The 26,660-nt window shown below is 44.0% G+C and overlaps 1 protein-coding gene and 1 long non-coding RNA gene across 2 annotated transcripts in view; both read right to left on the reverse strand.

The window, feature by feature from the left end:
* Positions 1-14,005: 14,005 nt before the first annotated feature.
* On the reverse strand, positions 14,006-15,282 carry LOC308591424. The gene is made up of 2 exons (XR_014010173.1): positions 15,041-15,282; positions 14,006-14,317 (listed from the first exon to the last, which is right to left on the reverse strand). It is a non-coding gene; the product is annotated as an uncharacterized lncRNA (long non-coding RNA).
* A 9,425-nt stretch (positions 15,283-24,707) lies between these two features.
* Positions 24,708-26,660, reverse strand: part of TOX3 (TOX high mobility group box family member 3) — a 102,934-nt gene continuing 100,981 nt past the window's right edge. Inside the window, exon 7 of the mRNA XM_081201201.1 lies at positions 24,708-26,235. Coding sequence (XP_081057327.1) covers positions 25,477-26,235 — 759 coding nt within the window. The 3' untranslated portion in view covers positions 24,708-25,476. The remainder of the gene's footprint in view (positions 26,236-26,660) is intronic.

The following is a 26,660-nucleotide window of genomic DNA, read 5'->3' on the forward strand; positions in this document are numbered from 1 at the left end:
GTGTGTGTGTGTGTGTGTGTGTGTGTAACCAAATTTGAACTATTCATAAACCATGCAGTCCTTTGAAAGTTCAGACCCTGCAACCCATTGAAAGCAAGAGGGTTTTTTTTCATAACTGGCATGCATGCAACCTATTTTTTAAAACCTATTTTATCCTTGAAGCAACCCTGTAATGTAGGCTACAATGAGAATTAGCAATTGATTGATTGTGGTCTTGCAGAGATTTGAACCCAGTTTTCCATGGTCCTAACCCAACACTCTAAACCAGGGTTGGCTAACATTTTGGGGGCTGCATGGCCTGATCCAAAAGGATCTTAAGTAAAAAGAACATATCTATCCCCAGACCATTTAAACAAACAAACAAAAAGTGGATTAACACCTTCACTTCTACACTTCAATTTTAAATTCCCATTCACCAGCCAACACTCACTGGAATGTTCTCATGCACGGCTATGGCTGGATTTCACCCTGTTCTATTACCTTACATACTGTTTGCCCCAGTTAAAGTTCTATTCTGGCACATCTCATTCTCCCTTCCCTTCATCCCAGCCTTGTGAAAAGCAGTGGGTTGCTGAACATTTGCATCCCACCCATCCCTCCAAGCAGCTCTAGGCAGCAAGCATGGTTCCTCCTCTCCGATTGATCCTCACAACAACCCTGTAAATTAGATTAGGCTGAAAAGAGAGTAACTGGGACAAGGCCGCCCAGTCGGATTCATGGCTGAGTATGGATCGGAGTCTCCCTGGTCCTAATCAGACACACTAACCGCTACAGTGTCTGTTCAACGGGAATAGAATATATATATATTTTTCCACCGGAGTGACATATCGATTCAGCATTCTGCCTGGCACATCTGTTAAAGCATGACTAATTCTTAATTATCATTCTATTTAAGACAATGCATTGCCACCAGTTCCTATGCAAATCTTTCACACACAGATTGTGGCAGATACCTTTCAGAATCCTATGTCTTCTTCTATTTTTTTTCTTACATTTGATGTCATTTAATATGTGTCTACACCCACAGCTGCATACATGCTATACACTTAAAGCCCATTGCTTCCCTCCTCCAAAGAATCCACAGAACTATAGTTTGTTAAGGGTTCTAGGAATTGTAGCTCTGTTAGGATAATGACCACTCCCCGCTTAAAAGAGGGGGTGCCCTTTGCGTGGACGAGCGCAGCCCCTGGATCTGGAGTGGCTCCATCAGCATAGGCTTGGCTTTGCCTTCCCTCAGGTGGGATACCTGGAGGTCTCCGCCTACCTCAGTCAGTTGTCCAATCCCACCTGGAGGAAGCGTTGCCAAGGAGACCAGGCCAGGTAGGGGAGGGATTACCTGCCCACACAATAGAGGGAGGATCTTACCTGGGAATCCTCACTTGGCTCCAGAGCTTCTCCCACCCTACCCACCCTCAGTTAATGTCTTCTTTTGCAAGTTAACTTTTCTTCACAGGTTTTGCAGGTTAACTTTTCTTCACAGGTATGCGGGCGCTGCTACGTTAAGGTCGCTGTTAAAGGGCCGGAAAGGAATTTCCCTGCATTGGCAGGTTTCGCCTTTCCCGTAGCAAAACGTCACAACTTTGGTGGTATCAGGCCTTGGGCGGAATCCTTTAGTCCATCTTCCTCTTTGCAGCGGCGATACCAGGGTTCCCCATTAAAGGGGTTTCTGAAGGGAGGCTTTGACCGTACGCCGAAAAGTCGTCATCGCTCTCCCCTGCGGCGGCGGCATAACGGGGGCGGCTATCTCTGCTTGAACATATGTTCTCCAGAGCTGGCCCATCCCCCACACACACACACTGGATAACCCTGATGCTCCCTAGGTCCCCGGCTGGGGACTGGGGAGGGAGAACGCCCAATGCCTGAGCCAAGGTCTACCCACATTTGAAATTTAATAAAGTTGTGGCCAATTTAATCCCATAGCACGTTGTCTTGAGTCTTTATTCCACATGACGGGGGGGACCGCTCGGGATCTGGGGACTCCGCCTGTCCACGCAAACTACAGTTCCCTGGATTCTTTTTGGGGGAAGGGGGTTAAATATGCTTTAGATGTGTGGTGTATATACAGCCTACATCTCTATCTATCTTTCTATCTATCTCTATCATATTCCTTATCATAAAGGGTTAGATATCAGTGGGAAAGACACCAGGTAATGGCAATAATGATGATGATCTCAACAAACTTACACAGAATCATGTTACTTTTAAATTCTGTATGGCCTTTCAAATAGAGCAGAGTGGAGCTGGAGCATATGGCAAACATTCCCTTAACCAAAAGCAATATTCTTGAATACATACCACCTCATTTCCATGCATATTCTCCAGGGATGGCCAAGCCTTATATCACAGAGATAATTAATGCAAGCTTCCAACCATTCTATCCCCTTGTAAAGATGGGAGCAGTAGGTTACAGGGCAATAGAGTGAAATTAGTTTTTAGCCGAACATATGTCCTGACCTTTTCCTTAAAGCCAATCTATTTACTTCATAACGCAGTTCATCTTGTACAAACCAATGTAACCGGAGACAGTGTAAAGGTTAAGACATCTGTGAATCCGATACCAGCCCGTTTCTATTGCTAACATTGTTTCTTTTCTTACACAGAGATTTTGAACATTAGTGATGTGGGGAATAACATCTCAGAGATGGAGTCAGCCCTAGCTAGCAGAAGGCCAGGAGCAGAGTGGCGCCATGAATGCTTTGGAGAGCTCGTTTGAAAATGATCACTGGGATTATTCACGTGTCCAGTGGAAATGATGGGGCAAGTGCTGGAAAATGCTGCAGGCATGACCTACTGATAGAGTGCTAAAGTAGGTTTCTTATGCATGCAGCCAAGAATACATCTGTACCATGCTTTTAAAGCACTATAACAAACCGTCCAAGTGTCCCTATTTTCCATGGACACCCCTGATTCAGTGAAGCCGTCCTGGTTTCTGATCTGATCCCAGAGTGTCCAGCTTTTTCTTAGGATGTCCCTATTTTCAATGGAGAAATGTTGGAGGATATGGAGTTATCTGCCCTCCAAGGTGTCTGACAGCAATCCTGTATAGGGAAGGGGTTTTATATGTTGGAAGCTGCCTTGAGTGCCTGGTGCAACCCAGTCAGATGTGTGGAGTATAAATAGTCATTATGGAATGAGACATCCCTATTTTCATCGGAGCTCATGCTATAATACCACCTTAACAGTCTTGCTGTCGCCCAAATAATCCTAGGAACTGTAAGAGTACTGAGAGTTGATAGGTAAAGGTAAAAGGACCCCTGACTGTTAGGTCCAGTCACGGACGACTCTGAGGTTGCGGCGCTCATCTCGCTTTATTGGTGGAGGGGGCTGGCATACAGCTTCTGGGTCGTGTGGGCAGCATGATTAAGCCGCTTCTGGCGAACCAGAGCAGCACATGGAAATGTCGTTTACCTTCCCGCCAGAGCGGTACCTGTTTATCTACTTGCACTTCATGATTTCGAACTGCTAGGTTGGCAGGAGCAGGAACCGAGCAACGGGAGCTCACCCCGTCTCGGGGATTCGAACCGCCAGACTTCTGATCAGCAAGCCCTAGGCTCTATGGTATAGACCACAGTGATAGGAGACCCCAAATTCCCCTTCCAGAGCTGGAGAAGAGGTGAAGATTGATGTGGGTCTGTACATTCAAAATCAACTCTCTCCCCTCTCTTCTCTCTTGGAATATCCTGATTATATTTGCACCATACATGTAAAGCATTGTGATGTCATTTTAAACATGTCGTGGCTTCCCCCAAGGAATTCTGGGAGTTTGTTAAGGTTTCTGGGAGTTGTTAGGAGGCCCCTATCCTCCCCCAAGAGCTGCAATTCCCAGAGTTCCCTGGGAAGAAGGATTGGTTGTTAACCACTCTGTGAAATGTAGCTCTGTGGGAGGAATAGGGACTACCAAACAATTCTCAGCACCCTTAATGAACAGCAGCTCACAGAATTCTTTAGAGAAAGGCCATGATTGTGAAAGTAGTATCACGGTGCCTTAAATGTATAGTGTAGCTGTGACCCAAGTGAGCCTTCTTTGCTGTCCGTCCACAATCCCAATGCCAGAAATTCAATAATAATTTATAATAATAATTTATTATTTATACCCTGCCCATCTGGCTGGGTTTCCCCAGCCACTCTGGCTCCTAACCAAATATTAAAAACACAACATTAAACATTAAAAACTTCCCTAAACAAGGCCTAAACAAGGAAGTCTAGCAAGGAACCCTCAGGCCCAGAAAATGACAAAGGTCCTACCAATGACTGCAGTGTAGCACATCTTTGAAATATTGAAACTTCCCATTTTAGTCCAGAGTGCCTACCCTTTAAGAATATCTCACATAGCCTGGCTACAAAAGACCCTGGAATGGAGAGCTTTGCTAGTCAGAGCAGATGATACCAGACTAGATGGACCAACTGTCTGACATAGAATAATGCAGCCTTGTATGATCCTTTTATCTTTTCCATTTCCAAATTCATGTTCATTCTCTTTTGTGTTCCATTATGAGCTGGAATAGAGCAGGACTGATGAACCGTAAAAATAGCAATTGATGTCAAAATGGTAGGATTTTCTTTTAATGTGCACTCAGTTCAATGAAATTAGTATCTTACGTGGATTATTCTTTCCATAATAGAGAAAGCAATCTTGGGCAAGTAAAGGAAAATAGGAAAAGCAAACCTCAGTCTGGCTAAACCACCCCCTGCAAAAACATTTGTCGCACATGTTATAGATGCATGTAAACTCCCCTACTTTGGAGGGGCTGTAGCTCAGGGGCAGAGTGCTTGCTTTGCATGTTACCCCAGGTTCAGATCCTGGACATAAGAATGTGAGAAGAGCTTGCTGAATCAGGCCAGTCCAGAATCCTGTTCTCACAATGGCCAACCGGGTGTTTCTGGGAAACCCGCAAGCAGGACCTGAGCCCAAGAGCCTTCTCCCCTCCTGAGCCTTCTAGCAACTGGTTTCCAGCTATGGAGGCAGAGCATAGCCATCCTGCCTAGTAGCCATTGATAGTCATATCCTCCCCTACATCTCCAGGTAGGGGTGGGGGAGACTTCTTAGAGAGATGCTAAGCATCGGTGTAGGCAAGGAATGGTGGCCCACCAGCGTGCATTCTGATGTTGTTGGGCTCCGACTTACATCAGCCCCTGAGAGCATGGCCCATGGCAGGAATGAATGAGGTGGATGTCCATCAACATCTGGAGGGTCATATTCCTGCTGCAGTGGAGGCTGGAGCTCACTGAGACTCATAAGGCAGAATTCAGGTACCCAAAACCAAGGGTGCCACGACCCATTTCGCCCCATGAGGGGAAATGGAAAGTGCCACCTTGCCCCACTGCTGGCACTGCTCCTGCCCCCACCCACCTGCTCCTGCGGTCACCATTCTCTCTACCACCGCTTGCCCCACCACATAGGCATCTGGCAGAGAAGTGATGCCACCGTTGATGCTGATTTCACGCAAGATCGTGCTGATTTGGGGTGAGATCTCACCCCAACATTGTGTGAGGTCTTGCACACTCAGATGAGATCTTGCCCCCAATGGACATGATCTTGCCTGAAACCAGTGCCAATGGTGGTGGTGCTTCACCACTGGCAGAGGTGGCAGGGCAGGGGGGGCATGCTGCTTGGGGGGCTTCTACCGCCTGATGCAGCGGCCTCAGCCTATGTCAGTGGCTGGCAGCTGGGCCAATGGCAGGCAATGGCAATTCATTTTAGTTTGCTCCCCATCCTCTCCCCTGCAGAGTGCAGCACTGAGACTGAGGAGGAAGCTGAGAGGTGGTGCCACCCTCCTGCTGGAATGGCTGTAAGTAGGAAAGGCAGAGAGATGGAGACTGGATGAAGGCAGATATAGATTGGTAGCCCATTTGCCCATAACAGGCTAGATTCTACTGCCCTACTGTACATAATTCTGTGCTTAAGGAGACCAATGCCCTGACTCTGTATACGGCAATTTCCTACGTCCACTAACCATTTCCAGTGGGAAAATAAATGCCAATACCTGGGTTCAGTTCTGGAAAAGAAAAAGGGAAATCAGAATAAGACAGAATGTTCCTTACAGAATAACCTTTTTGTAAAGCTTGGATAGGGAGATGATTCTGTAACACACTCAAGTCACATGTCATTAATCAGAAATGACAGTCTTTATTCATGTATATTTGACTGAAGCTGCATAATTTTAGACTCTGCTGGGCCTGGATAAATGACCCTAAGTATGGTACTTTTTCAAAATTGACAATGATTGATGATGGAGCAGGAAATTATGAACACAGAAACAGCCGATCGGCGTAAACATGAAAAATAGACAAGCCTTTTAGTGTCGAGAAAGATTGCTCATTCTCACTTTTCAAAACTCTTTGCATCTCATTTTTTATCTCTGTCATTCTGCTCGTCATGTTTTAATTTCATTTTTTTTTTAAATGCAGCTGTATTGGTTACATTCTGCCTCGAGTGTCCTCATCATAAACTTCAAGATTGCTGAAAGATCCATTCACATAAATGGAATTGATTTCATATTTGCCTGTTAACAAAAAAGAAAGGAGGGGGGAGATGTATCTTGAGTTTGAGAGAGTGGTGGGGAGGGGGGACTCCTCAAGCAAAAAATGGGAGTTGAAAGATTATGGTGCATATATAAGCAGTAATTTCAAAGTGCATAGAGCAATGCATTCATTTGCAATGAGAGCGCAAATGGTGTGTTGAAATCCACCCCCCCCACTTTGCAGCCCAATTCACAGGTGGAGAAGAAATTCAATTCACTTAGCACTGAAAGGCAAAACTCTCTAATTTGCAATCTCCGAAACAATATGAATCACAGTTAGTCTGTGAAATTTGCACTTTTCCAAACTCTGCCATGCATTTCTCCAGCCAAGTAATATGCACAGAAATGCATACACTAGGGTAAAGTTGCATTAAAATGCATATATTTGCCGAGCTAACATGCAAACTTGCATTATATTAGACAGCACTGTGTATATTAGAGAAATTTGGATGCAGATGTGCATATTAGCATACATTTGCACTAAAGCACTGGTGGGTTTTCATGAGGACTTCTTATTTTATTTGCCTCACCCCACCCCGGGGGGGGGGGGGAGAAACAGAGAAACTGAAAATGATGGATTCTTCCATCCCTATGAACAGGTCACAAAAGGGAGGGATCTGGATCAATTTCTTGGGTGGGAAGCAAACTCAGCAGTACTTCACCCTGATAGTAATCATCATTTGCCCCCCAGAACATCCTGGAACAATCAAGACGTAGCATTATTTGAAGGCAGTGAGGAGACCGAAAGGCACCAGAAGCCCCTGAGAAGAGCACTGCTACCTCCACCACAAAATAGAGAGTAATGAAATGTGGGGGGGGGGAGAGAAAAGTGAAAGCCACCTCCCCACTAAGTTGGGAAGCCGTTTGTTGAGAACCTCCCAGCCCATGTCAGCAAGAAATAAAGCAAATCAAGAACTCAATATCCCTGCTCACCCAAAGTACCCGTAGACAGAAGAATCTGTCTGTTGAATCTCTGTATGATTTGTTGTCCTGGCCTTCAATCTTTCCAAGGAGCCTCCACTGGAGTTCATGTGAATTTGTGTTATCTTTGCACAAGGTGTGATTGGCTCCTTCATGCACTCCCAATGTATGGAGGCAGCAGAATTATCACTTCCTCCAGGAGCCAACCCAAAGGGGAGCTTCTCTTTCTGTTTCATCCCCTTCGCAGTGATCCACTGCCATAATGAGCTCTATATAAACAGGCTTCCCTCTCTGGAAGACAGCTACAGTTGGGGCAGAGTTTTCTCCTTCCCAGGTAAGACTTTCAGGCAAAACCTTATGCCTCCCCCCAAGAGGCTGCTGTTTTCAGGTGCTGGAAAGGGTAAGCGGTTGAGCAGCTAGAAAGGTTTGCTAACACATGTTCTAATCTGTGCATCTGTGTTAAAAGTTTCAGCGACACCAACAGCCAACATATCTTCGAAGTCTCTTTTGCTCCAGGAGGACATGGGATTGCTCCCATACACTAAGTTAAGGCTGTTTGTATGCGTAATCACTCCCTGCGCCACATAGGAGACAGTAAAACCAAGCCCTTAAGTGGTCCTACGTTTGAACCACCTAGTTGACTAGTGGATAAATAAGGCTTTCAAAGACTAAGAATTACTATTGATCTTTTGACAAACCATTGTGTATTTACTGTAATGGATGAGCTAGGCTGGGAAAATGGAGCCATTACTGGGGGAGAGTGGGAGGAAATGTGCCTTAAGTGGCCCTTTCCTCCTTTGTACCCCATGCCACAAGAAAATGTCACCCAAATCTTAGCCAGCAGGTCTCTTCTTTAGAGGTCATCAAAGCAAAATAACAAACTGTGAAGTTAATGGGGAAAATGCAGGTTGCATCTTTGGAACAGGGGCATTTTTATCTCCACTTTCTCTCTACCAGCCTTCTGCTATTCACAGGTCCCCCGAGGTTTTGTGGCCTCAAAAAACAAAGATTTGGGGCAAAATGAGCCAAATATCGTGCCTGGGTTCCCTTTCCCCTCCCTCTCCTCCATGAATTTGTCAAATCCTCTTTTAAAGCCATCCAAGTTTGTGGCTCTCGCTGCTTTTTGTGGGAGCAAATCCCATCATTTAACTATGCACTGTGTAAAGAAGAACTTTATTTTGTCCTGAATCATTCATAGGATGATCCTAAGTTCTAGTCTCACAAGAGAGGAAGAATAACCCTAACCCTAAGACAGGAAGATTCGGCACTTTCTTATGACCCTGGGACATCTTCCAAGATCCCATAGGGCTGTAGGGTGTGCCATTATCCATCTTGACATTTTGTAAAATGATTTCTATAAAGAAATAATGTAATAAACTTTTCCCCTGAGCCCCCTCCTGACTCTAGAGAACGTAGAAAGGAAAATAAAATAGTGGCAGAAGTCAGATGCCCCACGCAATGCAATTCTACAGTCATAAGAAGGGAGAGAAAGTAATGTGCAGATATTGCATGTCAAATTAGTATCTTGAACACCACATTTTGGCCCTTTGAGACTAGAGAAGCTTCCATTCCCTTTATGCTGAAAATAGCTTGTATTTTACTCCCAGTTTTTGATTGATTGCCTTTGTTAATGAATGAAGCCTTTGAATGTAATTCAATTACCCCCAAAATGCTTGATTTGTAATAAGCAGCATCTGGTTTTCAGCAAATACCCACTTTTGAACCCAGGGTCATCCCCAGGGCACAGAAAACATGAGGCCTATCAGTGTCCTCCTGTTGATTGGGACACCATCCACCTGCTTGCTTGTGGAGAGAGAGATAACTGTGTGTTTCTCTAACCTTCAACCCTCTAGTTATATGGGACATGGTTAAGAGATGGGTCCGTCCTCAGTAGCCACTGCTATCATCAAAAGCAGGAATTGTTCACTCCTCAAAATCCCCAGAGTGATCCAGTGCTGAGGTGGAGAACCATCAGCCCTGGGGGCTGACTGTGCCTCTGTCAGGCTCTTGGGGGGCTCCACAGGCCACACAACCCTCATCAGGCCTTCTCTGAGCCATTGCCAGGTGCTCTTACCTGGAATGGGTCAGCAGCCAATAAGTTGCCTCAACAGTTGACAGTTTTTCTGGAACACATACAAAATTTCATTTTACTCCCTTTTCACATTTTTAGACATCCTTTCCCCAAAATATGCATTCCTAGAAGTTATTAAAAGCATTTTCTCTAAAATGCACACCATTATAAAATATGCAGTTTCATGTGCTTTTTTTTTTTTTTTGCCAGTTAAACTGCTTCAGAAAATTTGGAGACATGGGTCATCTGATTGACGGCTACGTTCCAGTCGGTATACAAGTCCAGAATAGGCAGATCAGGTGGGTCCACTTTGATGCTGATAGTTCTTTGATCTTGACCGAACCCGTTTCCCCTTCAACCCTGATTACTATCCAGTCCTGACTCCTGGTTCCTGATTTGCTCCAGACTGCTGTTCATTGCCCACCTTGACACCTGCCTCTGATACCACCAGCCTTCAAAGGAGTGGCGTTTGTGTGTGACAGGACCTCATATCTCGTTGCTTCAATTTAGAGCGTGTCGGTTCAGATTACTTCACATGGGAACCAAACCTGGCCTGACACAATGTAATTCCAGGTAACTTGATATGGAATGGCATTACACAATGCTGCATGTCACAACATTCAAACATTTTCTTCTCTGAATGAATCAAGTGCTATCCGATTAGGCGTGGGGGAGATACTTTCTACCTTCTCCTGGCCTGCCCCGCCCCCTTTTCAATCATATTATTGCATGGCCTCAAATCTCCAAATGATGAGAGATTTCAGGGGGACAGCACACTTTCCCCTTTTCGTTTCCTTGGAATCATAGAATCGCACAGTTGGAAGGTACCACAGAGGTCATCTAGTCCAACCCCCTGCAATGCAGGGAATGATGGCTGCTGGAGAATGCAATGAGGGAAGGGTGATCTAAGCCAGCGGGGTAATAAAAAAGGGGGGAAGTTGAATCATTATGTTCAACCCACTCTAGTTAAGCATACTTTTAAAACAGTATAGTGGTGCCTCGGTTTTTGAACGTAATACATTCTGGAAGACCGTTCAAGTTCTGAAACGTTTGAAAACTAAAAACTCAGTAACCGAAAGCTAGGCCTCAAGATCTTGCACTCAGTGGAAGCCACGTGGCATGTTCAACTTCCGAGGCATGTTCGAAAACTGAAGCATTTACTTCCGGATTTAGGGTGTTAAAAAACCGAAATGTTCATCAATGGAGCCATTTGAAAACCGAGCTACCACTGTACTTTAAAATAATGAGGTTAATTTTAATTAATGCAACATTCAAGAGAATGCTTCTACAGAAGCACTTAGCTTGCAAAGGAATATCAAATGAACTGATGGTTCATTTTGTTATAATAACCACCAAATGAATAGTAATCACTGTGTTATTTCCACCATTACCCCATAAACTTTATACAGCTGGCCTGTCCAACCTACAACCTACCAAGCTGAATGGAGCTGACCAGCGATGTGGGGTGGCTGCTGTAATTCTGAGATGTCTCTGTCAAATTGGGACAGTGGAGGGGAATGCATTAGGGAGGCTGGGACATGGAAGAGGGCATTCTCTGTACAGTGTTAGGATTATGGAGCTCCCTGGGTCATGGGGTCCATTTTGCCCCTTATCTCCTAGCTTTCCACAACCTACCCAAGGCAATTCTGTTCTGATCATTATTTGGCTTGGCAGGCTAACAATATTTCACTGAACTGATTGCTTATTCTTAAGCTTAAAAGAAACTCCTTACAATCCCCTGTGGGTTTGGAACTGTCATGCGGGTACTTCTTGATCTAAAGGACACTACAAAGGAAATTAGGGAAGATGAAGAGGTTGTCCCATCTTGCCATATGGCATACAGTGAGGGGCGTGGCCTGGGAAGAATCCCCAGGGCCAGATAGACGGAGGGCCAGAATTTAGCTCCAGGTCTGAAGTTCTTCACCACTGCTAGATTCTCTCAAAGCTTTATAAGGTGTAGCCTACATTGAATACTCTTCCACAGCTCTCAGTGGATTAATGGAGAAATAACCAAGGTCTATATTCCCAGAGGCCATTCTGTTTAATTTTAATTAAGGGACATTTTAATAAAAGGAACAGGCTACCTTAAAGAAAAAAACCCAGAGCTTTGTATCACAGCCAAATCCAAGAGTAAACATAATAAAATGGACCATGTGGTTGTTTACAACATCCCCTGTTCATTGTTAATATGCAAGCTTCAAGTGTAACTGCACCTCTAATTCCATAAAATGTTTAATATAACAGCTGAAGTCCTCCAATTATACAATGGGAATTGCAAGTAATTATAAAAAAGGCCTATTTAATGACACTCTGCAAGTCTCTGTTCATGTATGCTATATAAACAACACCATCTGTAGAAAACAGAAGACATTCAGCTACTGTATGATGACAAACACTCTAAACTGGGCCTGGAACACACACACACACACACATTTAGCCCTATTTAAATCCTGCAAGCTAATAATTATGATGATGTGAATCATTTACCCAGGTCAATGTAGAGTCCTGCTTCATCACTTGACCGAATGCAGATTTCGCTTGGTGCCATGTTTAAAGCTCTAGGCCTGCATCTTGGAAACAGTGCCACGAACTTGCCACAGCCTTTGTTTCTCCCCTGCATTAAACCTTCTAATTTTCACCTGTGTATTCCGTTCCACACCATCCACTTTTGTGTTAATGATTATTTTAGCCCAGGAGAAGTTGACAAGGAGAGAGGCGGCCCTTGCATTTATTTACTCCCTAAAAATATCGCAGAGGCATTCTCAGAATCGGCTGCCACTCTTGAATTCTGTCAAAGTGCCGTTCATTCCACGGAGGGCCCCCTAAAGTCTAAAATGGCGAAAAAGAAAAGCGGTAAAAATGGAAGGGCAGGAGAAGAAAGAGAGAAGAGAATTGGAGCCCTAATGCTTTTTAGAGTCAGGCAGTAAAACTTCACTTGATGGCTATACAACTTCTGCTTGTTCTCCTCAAGAACGTTGGAACTCGAGGGAGGAACAGAACAGTATGTGTATTTTGCTTTACTGTTAGACAAGCACATTGTTCCAGCACATACACCAAACATAAACACAACTTCAGATAATGGGCACAAAAATATCCACTGAACCTTCCATGAAAACTTTGCAAAAAACAAAAAACATGTGTATGCATGCATCCACCCCCACCCCCGGTTTTGCATGAATTTGACTTCATATCTAAGCCTGAGGCAAAAGGTTAATCAAATAGGAACACTGGTGTCACTCCTCAGTTATTGATTAGCAAATGCCAGATCACATCATCATCTGACTTAATGTGTTTCAGTCATGAATATTTCCCCAGATGTCACTCCCTTCCCCTCGATTCCATTTCTTTATTTAGGCACTACTTTTGTTCAGTAACAATACTTTTCATATGAAACCTATGTTATAAAGTGAAAGCTTCTCCTTTAAAAAAAGTTATAAAAAGAAAGCTTTTCTTAGCAACTGGAAGGAAAACCAAATAAGAATTCTACCTATGTTTCTGGAATATTCCGGAACTTTCATACCTCATGCTGATTTGCCACGTTAATGGATTGCATGGGGAAACTAACTGAATCATAGAATTGTAGAGTTGGTAGGGATACAGAGGGTCATCTAGTCCAAACCCCTGCAATACAGTGGTACCTTGGGTTAAGAACTTAATTCATTCCGGAGGCCCATTCTGAAACTGTTCTTAACCTGAGGTACCACTTTAGCTAATGGGGCCTCCCGCTGCCGCTGTACCATCGCAGCACGATTTCTGTTCTCATCCTGAAGCAAAGTTCTTAACCCAAGGTACTATTTCTGGGTTAGCGGAGTCTGTAACCTGAAGAGTCTGTAACCCAAGGTACCACTGTACAGGAATCACAACCAAGACATCCATGACAGTCAGCCATCTAACCTCTGCTTAAAAACCTCCAAGGAAGGAGAGTTCTCCACCTTCCATGTGATTCCATTCCACTGTCGAACAGCTCTTGCAGTCAGAAAGTTCTTATAACTTGAAACCCTTACTTCAGGTCCACACTGGCAGTTGTAGCTCTGCGGGGGGAACAAAGGGGTCTCCTAACAACTCTCAGAATTCTTTGGGGGAACCCAAGTGTTTTTAAAGTGGTACAGTGGTATGACACAAACATAGCCTTTGTTCCTGTTCGATCTGTGGCTGTGTCTTTGTGTGTGTGTGTGTGTGTTTATTTTAAAAGTATGGTTACATGTTGATTATTATTATTTTTAAAAAATGCATTTTCGTTTTTGCTTTTTTGTACACTGCATTGAGGGTCGGAGGTGCGGTTCATAGATATAAATTAATGATATAAATACGTGTATAAAAATGCGTCACGAGGCCAGCTAAAATGACATTTGCTTAAGCCGACATTCTCTTGTGTTGCTCCTGTCTCCTCTGTTAATTAATGCACATTGTTACAGATTCACATGTTCCTGTGACAGGGGGGGAAATCCCCATAGCGTACCAGACGACTACAGTGATAGATTACATGCGCACGCTGTGTCATATCCAATTAATTCAAATTGACTGTGCACCGCATTATGTTGTTAGTGCATGGAAGATCAATAAATATGGAGAAAACCCAACAAGGCTCTCTTCATTCCCCCTCTGATGCGAGTTGGTCTGAGACAGATCATACTTCTGTGATCTGCGCTGCTGCTGTTGAAGGAGGCAGGTGGTGCATAGACACCATTCAGACTTGGCCTATTCAATCCAGGCTCCTCTGACTTGCCATTCATGCATCGCAAAACACCATCTGGTCCTCTTTTGCCTCCAGCAATCACAGCTGACCAAAAAACGATAATAACAGCTGTTGCGAAACAAAAGACAAACAAAGCAGGGAGGGAAAGGGTTAGAATGAAGTCCAGGGCTGCAGAAATACTCCATGAAGTGAGAAATGGGGAAGGGTGCTATTCATAAGTCTAAAAAACCCCATTGTGTGGCATCTCCCTGGTTAAACTTGAAATATTTAATTCATCTGTCTCCAAAAGGGGGGGGAGGTAAGGAGACCCCTTCCAGCTACAATGGTCAGGTGATAGATAATATATCATGGAAACTTTGCCCGATAAAGGTATTTAAAGCTTTTGTTTGTGGTTGGAGACTAATGACCCCGTTTCAGCTAAAAATGAAAACTCCTTATGTTCTTTCATCATATGTCAGCCTAGGTTAATGTGGAAGCAGAATGTAGTTAACTGGGGTGATAAAGTGAAGAAACCCTAGGAAAAGGGGGGGGAGTACTTATAAATGATAGGATGGAAAACATGATTTCACAGGTGTCGGGCAAAGAGAGAAAAAGAGAGAAATCACTTACGCTCTGCACTGTTCCACCACAACATTACGCATCAATACAGTTTAAGGCTATGTTATGATCTCTCCATAGAGTTGCAGCACTGAACTATGGTGAAATCCAAAGTGGCAGAGGGAGAATGGTGTGCAGGATTGCACCCACAGTTCGTTGGGATATTTCTGATCTCTAGCAGGTGAAAAGGGCAAAGGCAGCCAAGCAAAGGCCCATCACCAGAAGAACACCTACATCATCGAAGGCGCCCTGGTCCATTCATGGGAAGTTCCAGTAGCATGAATGTCTTGCCAGCAGTGTTCACTCAGCTGTGGGGACCAAAGCAGGTCACTCTTGGAGAGGGAGGAATTGGTGTGTCTGTGGATTCACAGGAGCTGAAGGCCCCTCACCTCCCTTCCAAAAAGGATGTAATACTATACAGCCCTGGGAATCTCTCCTATACACACAGGGCCATGCCCAATGTTAACTGTGCTCTAAGTCAATGCACATAATGAACTCAGGTCTACCCAATATACAAACCATATTTGGGTACACAGTTGGATACAAACCATATTTGGATTGCTGAGTTAATGAAACATAAAAGATGCAACATGGGTGCCTATGATGCAAGTGAGCATGTGTCTGTGCAATAATGACACATATTAGCCAGGATAAGGTATATGTAAACTTAAGAAACTGGCTCCATTCGCACCATAAAGTTAAAGCACTATGAAAGCACAATAATGGCTTTCCCCAAAATAATTATGGGAACTGTAGCTTGTTAAAAGTGCTGAGTTGTTTGGAGACCCCTGTTTCCCTCCCAGAGCTAAAGGTAAAGGGACCCCTGACCATTTAGGTCCAGTCGTGGCTGACTCTGGGGTTGCAGCGCTCATCTGACTTTATTGGCCGAGGGAGCCGGCGTATAGCTTCCAGGCCATGTGGCCACCATGGCTAAGCCGCTTCTGGCAAACAAGAGCAGCGCACGGAAATGCCGTTTACCTTCCCACCGGAGCGGGACCTATTTATCTACTTGCACTTTGATGTGCTTTCAAACTGCTAGGTTGGCATAAGCAGGGACCAAGCAACGGGAGCTCACCCCGTCGCGGGGATTCGAACTCCAACCTTTTGATTGGCAAGTCTAGGCTCTGTGGTTTAACCCACAGCGCCACCCGCGTCCCTCCCCTCCCAGAGCTACTATTCCCCAATTTCCCTGAGACCGATTCTCTGAGATTGGCAATTGCAGCTCCATGAGGGGAATAGGGGTTTACTAACAACTCTCAGCACCCATAACAAACCACAGCTCCCAGAATTCCTCAAGGGAAGCCATGGCTGTTTAAAGTACTATGTGCTTTAAATGTTTGCCGTGAAAGAGGCCAAGTTGTTCCAAGAGAGGGAAAAGACTTGATTTTAAATGTACACATCCACTTCAATGTTTACTACTTTAAAAGGACAATCCTATGTATGTTTACTCAGATGTGACTCGCACCATGTTCAATGCGCTTAACTGTATTTAGGATCACAGCCTATGTTCAGCTGCTTTGGTGATTACTATTTCCCCTGTCTCAGAACTGATCAACAGATCTTCAGCCCTTCATCACGTGTGATAAAACCCGGGATTTATTAAATCCTTTAATGAGTAGACTTGCACCTGCTTCTTCCTCCAAACTGTAGAAAACAGACTTCTGTTGGCATTAACCCTTATCACTTGTGACATTTTCCCAAAGATGCATCCTGGCTCTTCAAGAACACAATTACAGGCCATATACACAATTCCTGTCACTTGCGGTTTAGCTTTTCTTTGTTGAAGAGGTTGGTTAAGAGATTTCAGAAGCTCCAAGAAGGGCACTGATTGCTACATTAAGTTAGTTGAAACTGACACATGGGTTAAAAACTAAATTGGACACAATCCCATGGGTAATTCTCCCATGCAGGCTCCATTAAAATAAATGGGAGCTTCAGAACGCAAGTGCTTCTGCACCACCCTCATTCATTTCAATGGCTCTTGGCGTGCTTCACTTGATTGTTTTTCTTGTTGCAATTAAGTATTATCCTCCTCCAAATTTATTAGACAGCATGGTAAAATGAGCACTCTTCAGGTGTTGGGTTTAGCTACATGCCGTGTGCACTGAGGAACGGCTCAGGGCATCACCTGCTGACCACATCCCAATATCTCCATTCCTATCATTCCTCTTCTGACATTTAAATCTGTCGTGTGAAGGTTGGAAGAGGGATTCTAAGCATGTTCACCTGACTGTGCTTAGAATCTTCCTTGCAATTACCGTATTTTTCTAGGTGTAAGACTATTTTGGGTGTAAGACTATTTCCAGGTGTAAGACTATTTTGGGGGACTCAAAATTAAGAAAATGCACTATGCACTATCCGTGCATAAGACGGCCTCTTATTTTGAACTTCAGAAATTAAGGAAAACATATAGTCTTATACACGGAAAAACACGGTATATATTGCTCCAGGTTCTAGCTTGTGGGGAGGATTCTAAGAGCGTCCTACCTGAAAGCGAGATGAGCGCCGTAACCCCATAGTTGCCTTTGACTGGACTTAACCATCCAGGGGTCCTTTACCTTTTACCCTTTACTGAATGCTCATTTTTTAAAGAAATCTCACTTCAAAGCTTAGTGCTTTGGGAGTAGAGAGGACAGGGAGACTTTGGTGTGTGACCCTACTCCTTTCTTTCCATGTCCTCTGATTGTGAGTAGACCCAACACCTGAATAGGGCTGCTATTACAAACATTGGCTTTTGTGAAATACTGTCTATTTGATCTTGGAATCCTTATATAACTTAGGACCAGTATACCTCAATGACCACTTCCTTCTATATGGGGCCTTCCAGAATACTGAGTCAGAAAAGTAACTTTGGTTCACACCCCCATCAGAGGTCAAGTGGGTGATGACTGAAATTAGGACCTATTCAGTGGTGATGCCCTATCTTTACAAATTCAACTCAGTCTGCATTGAAACACAAACTTACCTAATTCGTACTTTCCCAAAACAATATGTAAATTGTAGCACAGCCATTCTTTGAAATCTGCAGTTCTCTGAATTTTGTAACACAGTTCTCCAGCCAAGTACTGTGTAAAAAGAAATAAATAAACTTAGGTGAAATGTGTGTATATATTAGTGAAACTAGTATACAAAATGTGTTATATTTGGAGAAATTGTTCTGCAAACGTTTATGTCATGCCAAATCTCATACAAAAATGTGCATATTAGGAAAAATTCACACTAAAATGCTGATAAATTTGTGTGGGAACTTTTAAAAAAAAAATCACAAATGGATGTGGAAATAAGGGAAATTAAATTTCAAATTGGTGGCAAATGAGAAACCGAGAGGAGCCAAAATGGACTCGTCCACCTGTCCCTACCATCTACCAAACACTCCTTCACGTTCCATGGGAGCAAAAAGGGGAACAGGAATGGACTTTTCTCTCTCTCCGTGGATTGCAGCTTTGAATGGAAAACTGGGTGGATTTGTATTTCTCCCCCCCCCCAACCCCCCGGTTTGTGTGTCTCATGAACAGTAGCCATGGACACCACCTCTGCTCAGCCTCATTCTTTTTCAGATTAGGATTCGACTCAGGCTCCTCGCTTGCTGTTTTTAATTTTCATTTTATCATAAGCAGTTTTAAGATTGTTGCCAGTGGTAATTTGCAATTTTTATCAAGACCTCTTCATTATAGCTTCTGACAGGACAGATGCTGTAATTAATCATGCAAGACAACTGGGGATAGTGGTCAAACTGCTCTCCTAGTGCAGGGGGAGGGAGTGGGGGGAGGGAGGGAGGGAGAAATGTGAATACAACAGAATCCTCGAGATCCTTTGGAACATGAATGCATAATGCATGCTGGCGCGTTGGCAGCAAAGGCACAGACCCTGAAGCAGTAGAGTGGGAAATATCTGTTCTCCCTCCATGATTTGTTAAAATAAGTACAACAAGTGAAAATAAGCGAGCATGCTGGTGCTAACAACCAACACCAACACCACCAGTGGTTATGAGGCAGGATAACTATGTTCTACCTTCATTGTTGGAGGCAGTAAACCTCGGAAGAACAGTTGTTGGGAATCGCAAGAGGGGAGAGCAGTGCTTCACTCAGATGCTGCCCGAGGGTTTCTGGTGATTATCATGCCTTTACAAGAGAAATTCACGGGGCATAAGACTGTTAATGGCAACTAGCAGCCATGGCTATCCATTGCCTCCACCAGAGGCGTACCTGGGGTCCCGTGCGCCCTTGGCAAGGAACTGTATTGCCACCACTCACCCCAAAATCACTCCATGGCATGCCTTTGTGCCGTGGTGTGAGAAGGAAGCTTCTCCCGCGTTTGATCTTGCTGCAACAGTGGCGTTGTGTTGCCGCACAGATATATGTCATACACTCCATGATGTGATATGAGAGGTGATATTGTGCCCCCAGCCCCGGGCCTGCACCTCTGGCGGGGGATGCTTTTTCCAACCCCTAGGCCTGCCTCTGGCCTTCCCTGTCATGCCTCTGAATTGCAAGTGGGGAGAGTGCTGTTGTGTTTCCCACAGGCACCCAGTTGGCCACTGTGACAACAGGAGGCTGAACTAGGTGGGCTTTGACCTCATACAATAGGGTTCTTCTTGTGTTTAAATAATAACAGCATCAGAATCATATTAAGGCTGCAACCTCATGCAAAATAAATTGGGATCGGTAGCAGCCGTACTGGTGGCGTAGAGCTCTGGAACCACTTTTCCAACGCCGCCAATGCTGTATCTTCCCTAGATGGAGCTGGGTTGGGGCAATGTGGTAGCAAGATCAGGACTGCATGGATTCTCCAGTAATCTAGTGCTCCTACCGGTGGTTCCACATAGCCCTGAAATTACTAACTTTCCGCCCCACCCCAGCTGTAGTGATGGTGGCATTGAGAGGGCAGCTATGTGGCTTTGCCCCACCACACCAAACACTACATTTTGGGAGGAAGCTATTTTGAACTCAATGGAATATAGAGCCAGGGTGATATTGACCATAGGGTCAATCCAGGTTCTTATACCCGCACAGCCATGGAACTTGTTTACTGACCTTGGGTTTGTCACCATCTCTCAGCCCAATCTAACTCACAAGGTTGTCAGGTGGATAAACTGCAAATATACTGGTGGATGAGCATGGTCTGGGGGGTGGGGAGTAGTTATCTGACACACCACTGCAAATTGCCATGATATTAGGATTGAAACCTGATTCATCACAGACAATGGAATTAGTTCTTCACATAGCACATAATTTATGGGATGTGCTGTTGCAAGATAGCTAATGGTTTCGGTGCTTTTAAAAGGAAGAAAAGTCTGTTAGGATGCAATCCTATGCACACTCACCTGGGAGTAGAGATGGAAGGATCTGCTCATTTCAGCTCTCTCCATTTCTCATTTTCCCAGTCTTACAATTCAGTTCTCCACATGTTGCAACAATTGCAGATGGTTTCTTTTAAAATCCTTATGAAAGCCCGCCATTTTAGTGCAAAAATGCTCATGAAAGTTCATCATTTTGGTGCCAGTTTCTCTGAACACATTTTTATATGCCGTTTTGACTAACGTACACATTTTTGCAAGCAACCTTTTCTATTATTATGCATTTTTGTATGTCATTTTCACTAATGCCTTCATTTTTGTGCACACTTCTGTAAACATTAGTCCATCTAGCTCATTATTGCCTACATTGACTAGTAGAAAGTCAAAGTTTGAGATGGAGAATCTTTCTCAGACCTACCAGAAGCTGGGGCTTCCACCTGGATCCTTTTGCATGTGATCTGCCTCTGAACTATGGCCTTTCCCCTTGTTTGTTTGCAGGTACTCCCCAAATCCACAGCCACTCTGCATTTCTCCGACAGCAAAATATTATTCAGTCCCATCAGGTGCAAATCTGGCCTCAAAATTATCCCGTACCCCCAGCTGAGACATTAAGAAAGACTACAAACTCAAAATTGTTACTGAAATTAATTAAATGGTTTATTGAAGCAATTAAAGTGGCAATCATGATGGATATATGTCACTAGGTACCAGCATGCCTGCTGTGGAACCATGGGAGATGGTTACTAGCTCCATGCCTGTTTATGGACATCACTGAGGCTTTTGATTAGACACTACAGTTCTGACTAGATAAATGCAGGGGGAAGGGTTGAGCACCATTTAGGCCCCTTCCAACTCTGCAGTTCTGTGACTCTGGGAATGTTTGAATGCATCCAGTGGAGGTCTTCTTACATGCTTATGCTTTTAGTGAAGAAGAAGAAGAAGAAGAAGAGCCCAAACTGGTAACCCAAAACTCCAGATAACATAATGGGACTTCTTTCAAAGTAGGCATGCATAGGAGGGTTTTTTGTTCTTGTTTTTAAAGGAATTAATTAACTAACTGAATGTTGCATCCCTGCAAAGCAGTCAAAATTAGACCAATTTCCCCATGTATGAAAGTATATGACGCAATCCAGTGGGGATATTGTTAGTGTGAGCTGCTATGAGGCACCATCCCAGCTTATTTGTGTATTTATCTATTCAAAAGCATTTATAAAGCGCTTAATATTTCAAAAATCTCTTCCTGGCTTTAGCCACCATGCCTAAGGCAAATACGCCAATTCACATGCAGCTTTGGAGGCTAGGAGAGGCTAGCACTTTAAATGTCCCCCATTGCCTTAACACAGCCTTTCGCAACCTGTGGGTCCCCAGATGTTGTTTAACTACAACTCCCATCACCCCTAGCTAGCAAGGCCAGAGCTCAGGGATGATGGGAGTTGTAGTCCAACAACATCTGGGGACCCACAGGTTGAGAACCGCCACCTTAACATTTAAGGGTAGCCAAGATCAATACCATCCCGGCTTACCTCCACCTCCTTCATGGGAAACCTCTTTTCTCAGAGGCTAGAAGCCATTTTGCAATGTGAAGTGCAGCTGAATGGAAAGATAGGCAGAAGCCACATATATATAACCACAGGGGTTAGAAGCAGGCGAGAGATTTTACATTGGACCTTGAAAAAGAGGGCAAAGTTGCTGCCACCCTGGACCTCCACTTATTGCTTCATCTTAGGATGATATGGGGATGAAGGGCACAAGCTTGATCCCTATGCAAAATCAAGAGACAGGCAGGAAGCATTGGGAATTTGCTACAAGTTTCTAGCGTCTTTCAGCAGATGCTGTCAAGGGGTTAAGAGTGCTTCAGTAAAATTCCATTTCACTTGCAAGGTTAACCCTAAAGGGCAGATCATCTGGAGATTCCTTCCTTGGAGAAGCATCTCCAGTGCAAAACCTCCCAGAGAGACCAACATATTTTCTTTAAGCTCTTTTTTCAGACTGTAATATGCCTTGACAATCATTTCTGATATATAAGACAAGTGTTCCAATGTGCTAGTGGCCATGACAAAATATTTAACCCACATCTCCTTACCCGCACCTCCAAAACAAATTCTAAACACAGCAGCATCCTGAATAGTTTATGAGGTGCCAAAGAAGCTCTGACACAGGCAGGTATAAGATCATACGAAGAGCCCAACTGGATCAGGCCAATGGCCCAGCTAGGGCATTATCCTGTGCTCACAGTGGCCAACCAGATGCCTGTGGAAAACCAGTAAGCAGGATTCAAGCACACGAGCATGCTCTCCTTCTGTGGTTTCCAGCAACTGGTATTCAGAAGCATTACCACCTCCAATATTAAGGCTGCAACCATAATAGTTATTGCTAGCCTTCTCTTCAATGCATTTATCCAGTCCTCTTTGGAAGCCATCAAGGTTGGTGGCTATTTCTGCCTCCTGTGGGAATGAGCTCCATAGTTTTACTATGCACTGCATGAAGGGCTTTCTTGTATCCGTCCCAAATCTTCCAACATGCAGGTTCATTGGATGTCCACAAATTCGAGTGTTATGAGAGAACAACCTTCACCATGTGAAGCTTCATTGATGATTGAAACTTCTATCTTGTTGCCTCTTACTTGCAAGTTCCAAACCCTGCAACCTTTCAAAGGCAAGTTGCTCCATCCCCAAGATCAGTTTGGTTGCCCTCTTCTCCACCTTTCCCAACTCTACAATACCCGTTTTGAGATGAGGCAAGCAGAATAGCCACCCAGCAAAGTCTGTAGTCCCCGTCTTGATACTCTCCCCCTCTGGAAAACCTCTGCATTCCCCGTTCATGATTTGTGGTTGCTGCTCACTCAGTCATCCTCCTGCACTCCAAATGCAGTCTATTGCCCTTTTCCTTTCCTAGCTGTAAGGACCCTCCACTGAAGTGACAGGAGTTGGGACTCCCCTTTTGCTGGTGGTGGCAAAAGAGCTTAATACAGACCATTGCTTCCCAGTGTTTTTGGATTACACCTTCCATTGACCCTCACCATTGGTCATGTGCTGGCTGATGCTAATAATATTAGAACCCAGTAACATCCACAGGACAACCAACTTGAGAAAGGCTGATGCAGACCATGTTAAATAGACTCTAGTTTTCAATAGCACATCCAACTTTTGGCATATGCAAGTGCTTCTGGCTTCATCCAGATCTTTCCAGATTCTAGGTAAAGCCTGCACTGCTGCAGGAGTGGTTCATTTGAGCTCAGAGAAAAACTGTGGCCTCCATATGATATCAAGTTTGTTTGTATCTTAAACTTGCCTGGTTTAAGCTGAACCTGCCATGGTGGAGGTACACTAACAGAGCAGTTCTAGCTAGGACAGAACTTACACCCACTTAGCATAAACTGGCATGTGCCAAACTCCATTCAAGAGCAGGACAGCTGCTGGCTGAGACAACCCAAAGCTGGCTGAGGGAAAACAAGCCTTTGAACTAAAGTTTGAACGTTCACCATCCTTTTTGCCAGTGTCAAGTTCTGCTGAGTCGACAGGGATTTTGAACAGATGCAAGTCTGCCCCTACTACACCCCCCAGAATGACCCTTTGCAAGATTGCCCTACTCTTGGTTCTGCTGGCTTTGGTAGAACCCTGGCTAAGAGACTTACCCTGGATCTTGGGTTTGGATGACACTGTATTAGTGAAAGCAGCCTTGGATGCCAGTGTAAATGTTAGGGCTGTGATCTAGGACTGGAGAAATCCCAACTTGAATCAGGCCAATTGTTCTGGGTTCGATGAGGTGCACCCTGAGCAATCGTGAGAGTAGTGGTGGTTTGGCAACCACGTTTAATTAGGGTTTTAAACCCTAATTAAACATGGGGGTAGTGCCAAGGTGAAGGGGGTGGGTGGGAGATGTAGATAGAAATTCTCACCCGGCCTACTTTTAACCGCTTTGCCACCACAAACATTAGGATTTAAAATACTGATTAAACTTAGGGCTAGATCAGGTCATTCTAGGTTGAATCAGGCAACAAACCAGATTTGAGGTGGCCATGTACAGCCCTGCTTAATGTTCTGGTATGAGGAGGAGGTGTAGCACAGGCAAACTGGTATTTTGTTCAAAGGGTTAAGGATTAGCTGATTTCAGTTTTGCAAAACACTGGGGGTATGTGGTTGGATTTTTTTCTTCTTTTTTACTGAAATGTGTTTATTCTAAGGCAAGATAAAAGCATTTGTTTTAGATAAGCAAAATACAAACAACTCAATTGCTGCTATTATAACTCATAAAAAAGTATAAAAACAGCATAAAAACACAGTAAGCAATATTGCAGTTAAATCATTCATGTTACCAGTGTTTACATTAAAGCCTCATTTATGAAAACTTTACAACACATGATATGAAAAACTTACAATTTTTTAAAGGAAATATTTACACTGATTATTCAGATGTAGCAATTCTTTTAAATAGTCTACTGGTATTACAGCATATATTTTTTAAAAACTCACATTTTTCCTTCTTACCTATTTTTTTGTAATAACAGTGCATTTAAGTGCATTTCCTTTTTTAAAAAATACAGTGTATTAAATCTGAAAGTTGTCACCCAAACACAGGATAGAATATTCACATCTTTTTTTAAAAAAAACAACAACAACAACTTGGAATGAACAGAACAGGGTAAGAATATATTTTGTAACAAAGCACTGTAAGTGTTTAGAGAAATTATAGCTTTGATGGTAAAGATGGGCTCTGATATTTAAGAACTTTCACTTGCAGGTTTCCCCCCCCCTCCCCCTTCTGGAGACATATTAAAAAGAGAAAAAGGAGCTTTGGCAAAAGTCTATGATTTTTACATTAATCTTTATATATATATTTATATTTTTATATATATGACAGAGAAAAACACCGTCAACTACTCATGTCATACGAGTGTGATTGCATGGAATCCAATCAACATTTTACAGGTAGTTACAACTGTGCTTTTTAGGACTTCATGAACAAAAAACCCAAAAAAAACCCCAAACTGGTTGGAAGTGCATTCACTAATCAGTTTTAATCTGGAACTGTGAAAAAGGCCAAAACTTTTTCGCTTCACTGCCCAGGCATATCCAAGACTATGTAGTTCACATGTTATGGGTAAAGCTCAAAATAAATAAAGAAAACAAGAGAGCACAGCATTTTCTTTAAAAAGATCGGAAAGAGAGAGGGGGGAAACAAATATTTATAGTCAGCTAAATGAATATACACAGCTACATTGTAGTTCTTTATTGCCTATCTAATAGACAGCTTAGAGGCTCACTCATCTGTTATGCATCCCTGCATAACTACCATCAGCAATGTACAGTTTCCAGCCGTAAACAGTCCCCCTTTGCTTAACTCACAATGCAAAGCAGCTTTGCAACATGTGTCTTCAGAAAATACTGGCCTGCGATAATAGCTGAGTCTGTGTCTGGGTTTGTATTTGGGACTGGTGTTGTTGGGGGGCTGGCGGGGGGCTCCCGATGCTGGGGATCGGGGAGGTGATCTGTGAGGCCACTGGGGAATGTTGCTGAGGTGAAGGCTGTGACTGGTGCTGCTGCTGCTGTTGCTGCTGCAGGTGCTGCATCTGCTGCTGCTGCATCTGCTGGAGCTGGTGCTGCAACTGATGCTGAATTTGCTGCTGGCTCAGCTGCTGCTGCAGGTGCTGCTGCTGCTGCAGGTGCTGCTGCATGTGGTGCTGGAAATGCTGCTGCTGCATCTGCTGCTGGATCTGCTGATGCATGTGCTGCTGGTGGAGCTGCTGCTGCTGCATCTGCTGCTGCTGCATCTGCTGCAGCTGCTGCAGCTGGTGCTGCTGGCTCTGCAAGGAAGGGCTCACCTGGGAGGGTGCCGACGCCGACGTGCCCACCATGCTGCTTCCCATGGAGCTTATCAGCGAGGTGGAAATGTTTGTGGGCATGTTGGGCGCAATGGTGACCGAGGCAACTATCTGATTCATGGGCAGCCGCATTGCTAGAGGCTTGGGGGCGATTGCCCTGGGGAGCGACTGCTGGAGAGTCTGTGGAGAAGTGGCCACGGCCGCGTGCTGGGAGAGAGGGGCGTTCAGAAGGAGGGACGAGGACAGGTTTGTAGATGCCAGCGTTTGCTGAACAGAACGGATTGTTTGGGCTTCAGCTGACTCAGCAGCAGCCTGCATTTAAGAAAGAGAAGTTCGTGACAGTTAATACAGAGGCCGCCTCTTATGTTTTTATATTTATACGTTTATATTTATATTTGTCACATTTGCATTTCTCTCACACCCGAGGAGCTTGTAAAAGCATCCTTGGCATCTTCCCCTTTTTTCCCCTTTCTCTTTATTAATAATAATTAAAAAAACCTTTAACACAACTTTAATAACACAGAACAATCCCCTTCCCATCTCAGGGAGGACACAAGGGGTGCCTAAATTAAAACAAAAGGCAAAACAAAAAACAAAAAAGCATTAATCCATCAGTAAAACCCATCAGGATGTAACAAGATTCAAGTCCATTGTGTTTATAGCAGACAGAAAGTTTTCTATACTGTGGGAATGTATCTTTTTACTGCAGTTTTGCTTTCCTAAACAGTGCCAGTCTC

The sequence above is a fragment of the Podarcis bocagei genome, assembly GCF_964188305.1.
Source record: "Podarcis bocagei genome assembly, chromosome: 7".
NCBI classification, from domain to species: Eukaryota; Metazoa; Chordata; class Lepidosauria; order Squamata; family Lacertidae; genus Podarcis; species Podarcis bocagei.